This window comes from Cinclus cinclus, chromosome 29 (assembly GCF_963662255.1).
Source record: "Cinclus cinclus chromosome 29, bCinCin1.1, whole genome shotgun sequence".
Classification (NCBI taxonomy): Eukaryota; Metazoa; Chordata; class Aves; order Passeriformes; family Cinclidae; genus Cinclus; species Cinclus cinclus.
This window is the reverse complement of record NC_085074.1, coordinates 500554-513902: the sequence shown is the minus strand read 5'-3', so window position 1 is coordinate 513902 and position 13349 is coordinate 500554. Positions and strand designations below refer to the sequence as shown.

The 13349-nt window shown below is 48.2% G+C and overlaps 1 protein-coding gene across 6 annotated transcripts in view; it reads right to left on the bottom strand.

The window, feature by feature from the left end:
- The window catches only part of AAK1 (AP2 associated kinase 1), a 65190-nt gene that overhangs the window by 1792 nt on the left and 50049 nt on the right, over positions 1-13349 (bottom strand). The window contains exons 17-19 of one of the 6 annotated variants that reach the window (XM_062510743.1): positions 11222-11332; positions 8493-8644; positions 6608-8245 (exon numbers count right to left, since the gene is read on the bottom strand). The exons of 2 other annotated variants lie outside the window; for them this stretch is intronic. In XM_062510743.1, coding sequence (XP_062366727.1) covers positions 8505-8644; positions 11222-11332 — 251 coding nt within the window. In that variant the 3' untranslated portion in view covers positions 6608-8245; positions 8493-8504. Of the gene's footprint in view, positions 1-608; positions 897-6536; positions 8645-11221; positions 11333-13349 lie in introns of those variants that run through there. 3 more of the 6 variants (XM_062510742.1, XM_062510744.1, XM_062510745.1) reach the window with 3 other exon arrangements.

The following is a 13349-nucleotide window of genomic DNA, read 5'->3' as shown; positions in this document are numbered from 1 at the left end:
AGCAGCTATTTTAGTAGCAGCCATTCTTTTTAACCACTGCCAGACAAATGGTTTTTAAACACTCCATACCATGACTTCAAATCAAGGATCAAAGCCCCAATGACCTGGCTTGTTCCTGCATTAGCATAACAATAAGTGCAGGGAGAGGCTGTCATGCCCTTCTCCAGCTCCAAGAGCCCACCAGAAGGCTGGGTTTGCCTTAGGACTCACACAGACAAAACAGAAGATCTCTTACCTTCACAGAACTACTGGCAGGTTAGAAGTGTGTCATTGGATTCGTTAGCAAGAGGATAGGAGAAAATCACATGAAAACTAAAACAGCAGGAATTGCAGCAAGAAGGAAGAGGATGAGGAGGCTGGCTGCTACCCAGGGTCAGCAAGGCACCAATCAACACACCCTGCAGTGACAGAACCTCATCCCAGAAAAATTCTGCCCAAGGTAATTATTCATATTTACACATCCATCACAGCCCTCAGGCACTGCTTCTTCATCACATCCATGGCTACACAAGTTATCCCTTTCTCAGTCACTGCTCACAAGTAAAGACACAGCAGTCGTTCATTAGGCATCAAAACCAGTATTTATTGGGAAGCTCTTCACCTGGGTACATCACACTGCTAAATAATGACAGCGCAGATATGTGAACATTTGACCAGTTACTCTACAAAAATCCCCTCTCTCTCTCTCTCTCTCTCCTGCAGCCCGTGTTGTCCACACTGGTTTTCCGTCAGGTGCCGCTCTGGGATTCCAGGAGCAGCAGGGCTCTGGTGGAGCTCTCTCCCAAGAGGCTGGTCCCACACTGGCCAGGGGTCACTGACATTCTGAGCCACAGGCTGGGCCAGAACAAGACCAGCTGCCACATCATGCAAATGCCTCTGGCTGCCCCAGTCCACACCTATCCACAGGAAAAAGGCATTCAGCATGGAGAGCATGGTCATGCAGACCAAGGGCCCACTCTGCACAAGAACAGCACATTTGGGTGGAATTTTCTTTCTAACTTTGTCGTGCATTAGCAAGTGCCTGTGCCCACACAACCCATGACATTTGGGACGGAGTAAGAGAGGGAGGACAGGATCTAATCCCATTTGCTTAGCAGCATGCAGCTCTGAATGTGGAGACACTGCAGAAGAAGCAGAATGCCCTGTTCTGGGAAAAATTACTTTTTTCTGATGTTCTCTCTGCCCATTCACATGACAAGGGCATCAAATGCTCAGCAGCAGTTTTCTCCCTTGCCAAGGCCAGTACAGGAGCAATGAGTTAATCTGGGAGACAGAGTCTAAGTGATGCTTCAGCAGGAGCTGGTTTCAGTCAGAGCTGCCGATTGACACCACCAGGGAAGGGCCACAGTGACCTGAACACAACAAAGCCAGACACAGGGATGGTCCCTGGGAGTATGGGGACTCACTGACAAGGCAGGAGGCACCACCCACACTACCAGGGAATGTTTCTCTAATGCTGAACCAGGGAGACCTGGCACTTTGACACCCTTCCCACTGTAACTGGTCTCAGTAGCTTTTCTTTACCACGTTCCTTGGTCCCAGAAGGAGCTAAAGCAGCATCATTACAACAAAGAAGACAACATCATACCAGCATTTTACCTCAGTTAACGTCTGGTTGTGTGACTCAGACATCTCCTCTCTAGCCGAGTATCACATTTAAAAAGGGTTTGGGCTACACTGACACTGAAATACCCCAGCAAACCAAAACCCTGTGTGTGAAGGTTAGGGAAGAGATAGTGAGACACGGCCAGTGTCCCATAATCAGCTGTAACTACAGGCCTTGCAAACCAGCACTGCAGAAGTGTCCTTGACTTTCAGGACTACAGGGAATTTCAGTTCGCCAGTGCTGCTGGCTGCTTTGGCAGGTCTGAGACCAGAGACCAGCCCTGGGAAAAGGCCCGGATGCAATTACAGAAAAGGGGTCACTCCACGAGCTGGTGACAGCAGGAGGCAGAAGGACATATCTCACTGAACTGAGGCAGTGCCTTTGGGTCTGGAGCCCTGGCCCATCTCTGTGGGGTCTCAGACCTGTCCGTGGGGGACCTGACAGAACCAGGCAGATGATTTGCTTGGATTAACACAACAAAGCCCCACAAGCCTCTGCAGAGATGCCCCTTTTGCAGAGGGAGCATTTCCCAATATCTGCCTCTCCTGAGACTGGGCAGCTCCTGTCTGTCCCCCGCCTCTCCAGACTCCCAGATCCGGGTGTTATTCCCTGGGGAAGCATCCCTCAGGTTTTCAGTGAGTGCCCAGGTTTAAGGAATGCCCACTGCAAACAGCCATGAGCTTTACAACAGAAATCATTACACAAGCTGGAGCCTGGACATAAGGATTCTCCCTACCCCTGCACAACATCAGTGTGTACTATCTGATTCCAGGGTCAGATATACCTAGTAAAAAAGATTCCAAACGATACTCAGGCTCTTTTTCAAGAGGGAGAACCTTAAAAAAACCCTCTCATCACTCAGTACCCTGGAACATACTCTTCAGGTATTCAGACAGCAATCTGAAAGAGCTTTACCCCAGTGACAGCTCTGGCACCTGTAGTTTCCCCGGCTTCCAAGGAAAACAGTGCCCTGAAGTGGCAGAGCCCTGAAATAACCAAGAAGAAAACTAGGGAAGATTTACTCCCTGTTCCAAGAGGCAGAGCAGTCACCACAATAGCGAGGATCTCAATTCTGGAGCACAGCCCAAAAAAAGGTCAGAGGAGATAGAGAAATTCCTGGAGTCTGAAGCTACTCTTTCACCAGGAAACTCTCCCGATTTCATCAAGCCAGTCAGGCAGGACTCAACATCCAGGAACAGGCAGTGGAAGATCAGTACAGTTTCCAGTGTGCAGAATTACTGGTTGGGAATTTTAAAGGGGTCAAAAGACTTATCACACCCTTATTCGTGCACTGTGGAGATTTTCCTTGTATTCCAATGCCTAGAAGCAAACTATTCCAATTCCCAGAAGCAATCTCATCAAACAGCAATACAGAACTACCCCACACAGCACTTTCAGCATGGAGGTACCACAGCACAACACCAAAGGTCAGTGACACCTGTGGCACTGGACAATTTGCAGAATTAAGTGTTTCTACTCAAAGCCAGTCACAGTGGGAGACCTGGAAGCAGATCCAGAGCCCTCAGTTTCAGAGGATAAGGAATCTAATGCTGTAGTTCTGGCACACCTGTACAGCCATCTGCACCAGGCAGGAGTTAAAGCACACCAACTCATGTTCATCATTCCAGCAGCTCATTAACAGAACAGTCTGACCTCCACACACCAAGAGCATCCTCTGGCTCCCTCTCAGCTGTGCTGTGCCCCGGGCAGAGGTTACACAAATCCTGTTCAAGGTACAGGCAGGGCCCCTCGCAGAAAAACACAAGGGCAGCTGCTTGGGGTGGCCCCACTCCTGTGCTGGCAGGAGCAGCAGTCCCACAGCAGAGATGTCCCCAGAACAAGCCCAGCCAGCAGCCCCCTCCTCACTCCCCAGGGACAGCACAGTGAGTGAATTTTTAAATCAGTTGGTTTTGTGGTTTTGCACAGCCACTGGAGGCAATACTCTGCAAGCTTTCAGGCCAAAGAACACCATTATAGTTCCTTCATAAGAAGCTCCCTCTAAAAATAACTTTCCTCCACACAGATTGGATCAGCTGGGGTGGAGGAGGATGCAGATCTGCCACAAAGCCAAGATTCTCCCACCCACTGCCCCAGCAGATTGCACAGCACCTGAGGCCCTGGCCAATGAACTCTCAAGGGATGCTGAGCAGACTTGGACAGTCCAAACCCAGGAATCTGCATCTTCTGTTCTGGGACGGATGCTCCCAACACAGTGGATATTGTCAAAAAACGAAGTGGCTGACTGAACTTTTGCTCATCTGGTTAAAGATGAACAAGGAGCTTTTCCAAAGACAGGGGCCTGAGCCCCTCAGAGTAAACAAGAACCAACATCAAAATTCCAACTATTCTTTTTAATTTTTCCACCCAAACCCAGAGTTTGTTCTTGTACCCAAAGCACAACCCTGATGTGAAGGGAAATTGCTCCACGTGCTGTCTGCAGTTCCCTGACAGGAGATCCACCAGAACAAGCAATGCCACCACTGCCAGCTCCAGCCCCTGCTGCCATCACACCACGAGGGCACTGCTCATGGGCAGAGCAGAACAGCCCTGCTGCGACTCCAGGGACTGCTGCTGTCACTGAACACCTCCTGACCCCACAGCCCTTCAGAGGGACAGGAAGGCCTCCCCTGGCTCCAACCAAGCTCCAACACTGATTCTTAGCCCCCCTCAGGGGAATGCCAGGCACCAAATGTGTCCCATGGGACCTGGGATGAAGTTCAGTTTGTGCCCTCAGAGCAGCAGCTTTCACACAAACTCCTTAGTTCTGAGCAGCCCCAGCACTAACTCAGAGCTCATGGGACATTCACAGTTTCTGGAGAGTTTAAAATGAATCCCCATTCTCCACTCATCTCTCATTTCCATTCGCTCTGCAAACATAGGGTGAGTATTTCCTGATAAAGGAGGTCTAAGAACAGACATCTCTAAAATATCGTATTTCCACCCACACCCATGAATAGCTACTTTAAAAAGCAATAAAATAAACATTCACATCTGCTTATTTAATAGCATTATTAACAACCCAGTGCATTTGTCATTTTTTTCCAGAACCCTTGAACAAGCGCCATTAGATTTAAAATCTTAAACATTCTTTAAAAGTACTTTAATTCACAGAAATCTTTGTTTCTAATATACAGTAGGTGGTTACTTTTTAAAATCCATTCTCTTTTCATATAATCTCAGTATCTGACTATACAATAACTCTCTATCTATAGAATCTTCATGTTTTCCAGTCCAGCTTGCCTGTGCTTTAGGAATATAAAACAAAAAAATAATAAAGTTCTATCCACAATTTTACTAAGGTCATTTCCATAGTTCTCATGTAAAGCTTCTCTTGGAAAGTGCAATATACACATGTAATGATACAACACACTTAAGCAATACTTTTATTAATAAGTGTAGGTTTTAAAAGAAGAGTAATGTAGAGACACAACCGATGGGAGTTCTATGTACAGAATTTGTTAAACTAAGTGTTGGGGTGGGAGAAGATGGAGAGAGGAAAGGAGGAGTCACAAACTTGGGTTTCTTCCCTTCTCAGCGAGGTCAGCACAGACACATTCAGTCGCTCGCACTTTCGCACGTGGGAACTGCACTGTTACTAATACAGCTACAAACACAAACACAGGGAGCAGGAAGCTGGGGAGAATTCCACAACAGAGGAAGAGTCCTTCTGCTCAGAGAGGGCTTTCAAATACAAGATAGAAATTCTGGACTTCATGGTAAGCCAAAGGAAACGAGTTGAGCGTATCCAGCTATTGACAAACCAAGCGTGTGAAGGGGAAAGAACAGGGAGAACCCACTGAGTTGTAGCAGCACTGATTTCAAACCACCTGAACCAAGTGCATGCGTGTTCACAGAGACTGGGGTGGAGAAAGACCCACAGGAATCTTTGTCTACTGAAACAATGGCTCCATACTTAACTGGGATGCACTATAGCAGTTACAAGAGAAAATGGAGAACCCAGAACAGATACCAGATGCTTGACTAAAACCAGGATTAAAAATAGACAAACCGCCATAGGACAATTTGTTTCATACACAATTTACAGTAGGCTGAGGGGATTTTCTTTTTTTTTTTGAGTCAAACACAGAAAGGAACTCACAGAAAATACATCTGCTGCTGCCACAGTGCCCTTTTCACCCAAAGAAAGGTCAGTGAAACACTAGTCACAGCCATACTCACATGGATTTGGTTCAAAACATTGTTACACTTCACTTAGGGTCCTTTCTGCAGCTTTAACAATCTGGTTGTTTTCTTTTTCCTTTTCTCTGGTTTTCCCTCCCCCAGGAAGTGCAGTTTGTTCCCAGCAGGACTATTAAACAGCAAACCATGAGCTGGGGGCAGCTGGAAAACTCTTCATGTGCACCATCACCAGAGTATGGCTGGACTGCTCCGGAGGAACTCAGGCCTTCCTCCTCCTCTGAAGTAATTCAGAGCCCCAGGTCTCCTGCCCTGTGTCCTGCAGCTGAGGGATGTCCCTGCCACTGCCACCTGGCCCCTGCTCCGGCCCAGCCCTGGGGAAATGGGAACAGAACCAAAACCACACCCAAAAGCACAAAGCAAAGATGGGGACATGCTGTTCACGCCCTGCTCGGGGAGACATGGCTGGGGCAGGGTTACAGAGCAGCCACAGCTCCCTGAGCAGGGCCAGGAGGGCTCTTCACGGTGTTCCCCTGGACACGGCCAAGGGACAGTACAGAGGGAGCCCCACAGGGCTTTACCAGCTTTAGAGAGAACACTGAGCCACAATCTTCCCCAGGGCACGGGAAGACAGAGAGAGATGTGGGTGACCATCTCCAGTTGGCAGATTTTTCTCTTACTTAGAGTAGGGGAAGGAAAAAAAAAAAAAAGCCCCATAGAAGCACAACGGAAGGAAACTCTTCTGGCAATGAAACCGGAGGTTTGGGTACGTTACAGAAACTGCGTCTGCTACTTTGTCACTGCTACAGGTCTATGAGCTGATCCACCAGCAGCAAAGACCTGGCTATGTTGGGAAGACTGGACTCAGAGCTTCCACTGTTGTTTCTAGAATGCCCACCTGAAAGTGTGAGAGACAGGAATTCAGTATTGAACAGGACACACACACATGACAGTTTCAGAAATTCAAGATCAAGAAAGAAGGAAAAAAGTCAAAGCAAAAAGAGAAAATTTGCTCAACCTCTTCCTGTTATTTTGTATCATGATAGCAAAGAACACCTGGTCACTCTTCCACCCCTTCCCCAAAAAATAAATCAGCACAGCAGCCAACAAATTCCTACAAACCCATTCTTTCCACAAAGATCATCCAGAACCCTGTCCTTAGTAAGGGATCTCCAAAACAATTCAAGGACTCCCACAGCCCACAGAAAGGACAGGTCAAAGTTTGAAATCTTGAAATCTAGTTGCGATTTTAGGAGCATCTTTGTGTGCTCTAAGCTGCTTCCAGGAGAACTGGGCTACCATGGGGCCTTCTGTAAATGGGACTTGGACACTAAAGGAGAGAACCACAGAATGGTTTGGATTGGAAAGGACCTTAAAGACCATCTGGTTCAAACCCCCCAGGATGCTCCCCTGCACTCAAGGTGGACTATCTTTGTCCAGCCTTGGGAGAAGTCTCTGACTTCCATCAGGGGCATAGTTTGTAATGTCTGAACTGTTTCTAAAGAGTGTTATCCTCTGAAAGCCAAGACTAGTGCAGAGCAGGGGTTCAGCACATTCCTGCTGCGACCAAAAATGGGAGGTAGGGAAGCCAAAAGATCCCATGACCAAACTGGAAAAAAAAAAAAAAAAAAAAAAAAAAAAAAAAAAAAAAAAAAAAAAAAATAAATCCTCTCAATAGGGTGACTGCAGAGAGTGAAACACTGCCTGCTGCTGTCCCTGAAGAGCTAAAACCACAGCACAATTGGTGCTGCTAAGCCATCAGTGCTGCTGGTTCCTCACACCCCCCATGGGGCTGAGACTGCTGGCAAAGATCTCCTTAAGGGCATCTGGTGCCAGAATGGTGAAAGTGAGCAGCGGTCTAGTCACTGCCCTACAGACTCTGCCTGCCCAGAGCTCCTCAGAGGAGGTGGGGACATGGACCAAACTTCTCACACTCAGCTCCCACCTTGGGAAGACACCAACCAGAAGTGAAAAAAAGTCAGTTCCAGCAGGAGTTTTGGGCTCTAAAGGATTATTATAATCCCCATTCTCTCTTGTGCCTTATGCCAAGCTCACTTAGAAGACCAAAGGCTTGGGCACTAATAAGTAAGAAGGTGGGAGGACACAGCTCTCACTGCATTCAGCCACTGAGGGGTCTGTGCCCTCCTGGCAGCCTTGGAGAAATTACCCATGGGAACTCAAATACTGCATGTCTGGTTTTGGACATGGAAATCTCCCAAGCAGAGAATCTACAGAAATTTCAAGGCCAAGGTATCTCACTAAACACCACTGACAGTATTTCACAGCTCAGGATTTGAACTAGCCACATGTGCTGCAGCACCAGTGCCCCAAAACTAATTTATATATTCACTGTTTGCCTTTTCTCCTTCCATTTTTCAGTCCCACATCCTGGCTTACCTTGTGAATTTTTGGATATCAACACTGGAATTGGGTCAAACTCATCTTCTGTCACTTTTTCAGAGCCCTCAGGAGCATCAAAGCCTGATATGAGGTTAGTATCTTCTGCAGCATAGAAGAGAAATAAGGGTAAAGAAGCAAAGACAGCAGAGAGGCTGGTTAGAATTGCCAGGAAGTATTAGAACATCTTAATGTTTTCAGAGACAGCGTTTAAAAGCAGGAGTTTTATTTAAAAGGTGAAATAAAGTTGGTAAGTCTGGGTAGGAAAGAAGAGAGGCAATGAAATGCAGAAGTGGAGGGGATCAAACCAAACCAAGCAAGCCAAGTCACAAGACCTGGAACAAAACCTGACCAGACTGAAGGCTCAGCTGGACAGCTGGAAGCTGTGGCAGAGGCCTGGGGTAAACTCCCAAGGACTGAAGGTGTTCTTTGTCATGGGCATGGTGTGAGAGCTCAGTCTGGCTCTCTGGCTCCCAGTTTTCATGCACAGGGAGAGGGAAAGGGCTGGGGAAAAAAACAAAACAAAGCAAAACAAAACAAAAAATTAAAAAACCCCCAAACAAACAAAAAAAAAACATGCAGAAGAAATTCCAGTCATCTACATGAGACAAAACCCTGAGCTTTCACCTGCAGCAATAAAACAAGAAGGGCAACAAGAAGTCAGATTTCCAAGGAGTTTACCTGCCTGGAGAGTACCCAGATGCTGTAAGAGATTTTCTAGAGGTCCCTATGGCAGTTCTGGGAGATAATTCCACTGATTTCAAATCACATCAGCTGCAGTGCAACACTTAGTGGGAGGCACTTTCAACCAATTCCAGAGATGAGATGCCTTATCCATCTCATCAGGCAATTATGTATCTTCAGATCCTCTCACACTCCCTGGGCATCACTACTTGTTCCTTTAGACACCTCAAATATCCTCCCAGATTTGCTCCTCAACTCTTGTATGAAGTATTTCTGAAAGCCCGGCAAGGACACATCAACCCAACAGTTTTCATGAACAGGAACATTCCTGTCTGACTCCTGTTGGGAATAAGAGATTTCTATCTAAAGCTGACCAAGGTTTACCAGGTTTGGGGGGAGATGAGGCAAGAAAGCACTCATGGAACTACTCTGCACTCTGGAGGATCAGACCCAGGGAAAACAACCCCCAAATGCTTTATGAGAGCAATGCAAAGTGTATACAAAACAAAACACACAAAGGTTCGTCTGAACAGGAACAGTCACCATGACCTCTCTGTCCCCAGAGTTATTTACTTGTGCCTCTTCCCAACAGGCTGGGAGCTCCTGCAAGGATTCCACTTCCATGGCACTTCTGCACACAGCTGCCCACAGCTCCAGAAGCATTGCCCAGCTGTGGACAACCCTGAGGAGTGGGACAGGCTGGCCAATGTCCCCAGATGGGTACAGCCCCTCCAAAGCCCTGGAACTCAGCTCAGTGACTTGTGCTACCCCAAGCAGAAACCTCCTCCCTCCTCGCACACAGAGCCTGGTACTGAATTCAGCAAATGCAGATTCAGGGACCCAGAAGGCTCAGCACCAACTCCAGGGCCAGCAAAAAGCCCAGTGATAGACAAGGAAAGGCTGCAGTGGCAAGGCTGAAGGATCAGCCTGCTCAGAGCCCAGATCCCACTGATAAAGGATCAGAACATGGCTGCTTTTCCATGATCCCACTCATAAAGGATCAGAGCATGGCTCCTTTTCCATGGTCCCACTGATAAAGGACCAGAGCAAAGTTAATTTTCCATGATCCCACTGATAAGGGATCAGAGCACAGCCGCTTTTCCAGCCCTCCTGGTCCCACTAGTGCCAGGAGTACTGCAGCTCCACAGGCTCATGACACCCAGGGACAGCAGCACCTGTCCCAGGGGTGTTTTATGTCATCACCAGCACCAGGACTGGATAAACTCTACAATAAAGAAAAGAGTGAGACTGATGTTCAATTAATAACCACACCCAGAGCTACAAATCAGGGTTTCAAAACAAGTTAGCAGTAAGTTCTAGAAGATTTTAATACCTTTCCCCCACCCCCCACTAGCAGTCTTACTTTCCTCATCACATATGAGCCTTTCCCATCCCAGAGGGAACAGCAGGACAGCCCCGGGAGAGCCATGCAGTAAATTCATTTTTTCATTAAGCCACACGAGCACATCTGGGCTTTGCTGTGTCCCAGGATGGAGCAGTAACTGCTCCACACACATTTCAATGCAAAGTAAAGTGGCACAGGAGTGTACTACAGCACTGAGCAATTAGAACAACTGTTTGTTTAACCCAAAAGCTCTATGGAAAGCACAAACTCATTCTGAAGTGCCATCAAGTGCAAAAATTTATTACAGACTGTTTTCCCAGCAATTCCTCTGAGGCCGGAGCATTTCTGTTGCTACAGGGATACTCACCAAGTGAGCAAAGCACACCCCAGCTCTGAGGGGCACCCCAGAATCAGCACTGCTACTCTGGGCCTCTCTTTCAAGGCAACAAATAGCCCAGAAGTCCTGACCTTCCCCCTCAAATTCTCATTCATGTTTGCTGTGACACTACAGCTGGACTTAAGAGCTTCTCCTGATAAGGACAATGTTCTCTAGGGCTGGAAGAGCTCATCTACCTGGGATGCAAACTTCAATAAACCCAAAAAAAAAAAAAAAAAAAAAAAAAAAGAAAAAAAAAAAAAAAAGCCCCCACCTTTTGTTCCAAAAACTTGTGACAGATAATTATCAGGCTCCCTTTGGGAATTAATAGTGCAGAAAAAACACAGGTCTCAAATCCCACATGGAAAAAGCAGACCCAGAATGCATTCACTGAGGAAGGGCTGCACAAAGAGCTCACCCTTCCTGCCTGCTGGATCCCCACTCCATGAAAAGAAACACCATTTTCTATAAACTCTGTCTTTACAGTCAAGCTGAATACTTTATTTTTTTCCCTCCTTAGTACTTCAGTGCACATTCCAAGTTTGAGCAGCTTGGGAAGAAAACAAAGCAGTGACTTGGGGACAATAAAACACCTGAACAGCTCAGAGCATCTGTTTCTGAAAACCAAGAGCAGCTTCATGTCAGCTCCAGGCCAGGGGCAGGAGGACCAGTTTACCTTTGTGAGGCTGAGCTGTGAAAGCTACAGGAGCAAACTCATCCAGGAGGTCAGCAGCAGGGTTAGAGAGCAGAGAACAGTCAAGCAGAGAATCTTCCCCAGTGAGAGAGTCTGGATCCAGATGAGTATCCCAGGGTGGCATTGAACAGGACACAAAGAGTGTTAAGCTCAGATTTCCACACTCCCCTTCACCCACACGCAGGGCACGAGCACAGCTTCAGTACAAAGCCAGCACAAACGCTGCCGTTCTTCTGATGGAAGGGATTCCACTGCTCTCAGTGAGGGCAGAGTCCCAGCACCTCCAGCTGGGATTTCTGTCTCTCTGAAGCTGAACAGACACAGGAATCCCACAGAGCCAGGTTAAAGTGGGAGCTCTGCAGAGAGAGGAGCTCTAAACACAGGGGACTCCCACCAGATACCTCTGAGAAGAGCTCAAGTCCATCTGCTGTGGGAAGTGGCCCAACCAAGGCTGTACAATGAGAAAGCATTGCTTTTTGACCCCTGGGACAAATCAGTGACTGCTCCAGGAGTTCTAAACCACTTCATGGGAGCAAGGCACCAGCACCTACAGGTCTGTGATGGTGGGCTCAAGGAACACTGTACCACGGAATCCCTTCCCTGAGTGGGAAGGGACCCACAGGGACAAAAGCCCAGCTCTTGGCCCTGCAAAGACACCCCAAAATCCCACCCATCCTGTGCATCCCTGGGAGCGGTGTCCAAAGGCTCCTGGAGCTCTGGCAGCCTCAGGGCTGTGCCCATTCCCTGGGGAGTCTAAGCAGTGCTAGCACCCACTGGGTAAGAACCTTCTCTGTTCCTCCCAAGGAGATGAGGAACCACAGAGCACTCCCTGAGCAAGGCCCCCAGGCAGGCCCAGGTGCCAGCAGTGGAAGAGCACCCCTGTGGAAGCAGCCAGAGCTCTCTGGTCCTCAGAGCCCCCCAGCCCCTCCTGCCTCACCGACCTGTTCTGTTGGAGGCCACCGACTCGCTCTGGGACACGAGGCGCTGGGGCAGCGGGGCCTCCAGCCCCGGGATGAGGCTCTCCACAGCCACGTCAGCTTTTCCTTTCCACAGGGGCACAGCAGCACAGCAGAAGCCAGACGTTAGTTTGCAAGGAAAATCACAAGAAGGAACTGAGGCAGGAGTTGTCTGAATCCTTTACTGACCCTGTAGTATATGTCAGCTCAAGGGTTTGTTTGGTTTTTGAACCCTGGCTTCAGCTTTTATTTGGTTTTATCTATTTGAATTTGTACAAGCCCAATTTGAAATATTCAGAGAGTGGAACAGCAGGTTACTAACACCTGCCCTGCAGCTGAATAGGAAGAAAATATCCACAAGAGCCTTGTCCAGCAAAAGGAAAACAGTGACCATTAGAGTCCCCTTGCATTCAGAGTAACTGATCATTAAAATTCAGACAACTGCCAGAGACTGCCAAAGTAGAAGTTTTGCTATTACAGGGTGTCATGTCCTTCCTTTCTAGGTAACTTCCAGCTGGTCATGGGAGCCCAGCTGGGACCCTAACCCACAGAAGCAGCTGATGGAAACAGCCTGCAATCACTATGTTCAGTGCACCTGGCAATTGGATAGAAACAATTCCGCAGCACTCCAAAATCCTGACACTGCCTGGAGCCTGCTGCATCCAGGTTCACAGCACCCTAGCATGTTTATTCCCAGCACTCCCCAGGTCCAGGAAATGCTGACCTTCCTCCTCATCCTGCTGAGGGTCCACGGAGACAGACCAGCTCAGTGCCTGGGCCATGGTTAAACATGAAATCTTGACCAGAAATAAAGGTATTTTTGCCACCTTCTTCTTCAGTCAGTAATTAACTTTTCTTCTACCAAGAGAACACCTAAGTCACAGCTGTGCCACGTCACTGCCAGATCAGTGCAGACACCAAATCCTCACTGCTCAGTGCTCATCTCACAGAAAAATGGCAGATCTGTCTCAGCATGATGCATTCCTTCCCTCCCTCCAGCAGCAGGGGCTGTTCTGGGAGCCAGGGGTGCACAGGGTGAGCATGCGGGGCAGGACAGCAGTGTGACAGGAGGAGACAGGGCTGGGAGCTTTACCATTGACAGCGTCTGACGTGCTGCCGAAGGGGTCAGCCAGAGGCAGGAGCTCCGGGAGCAG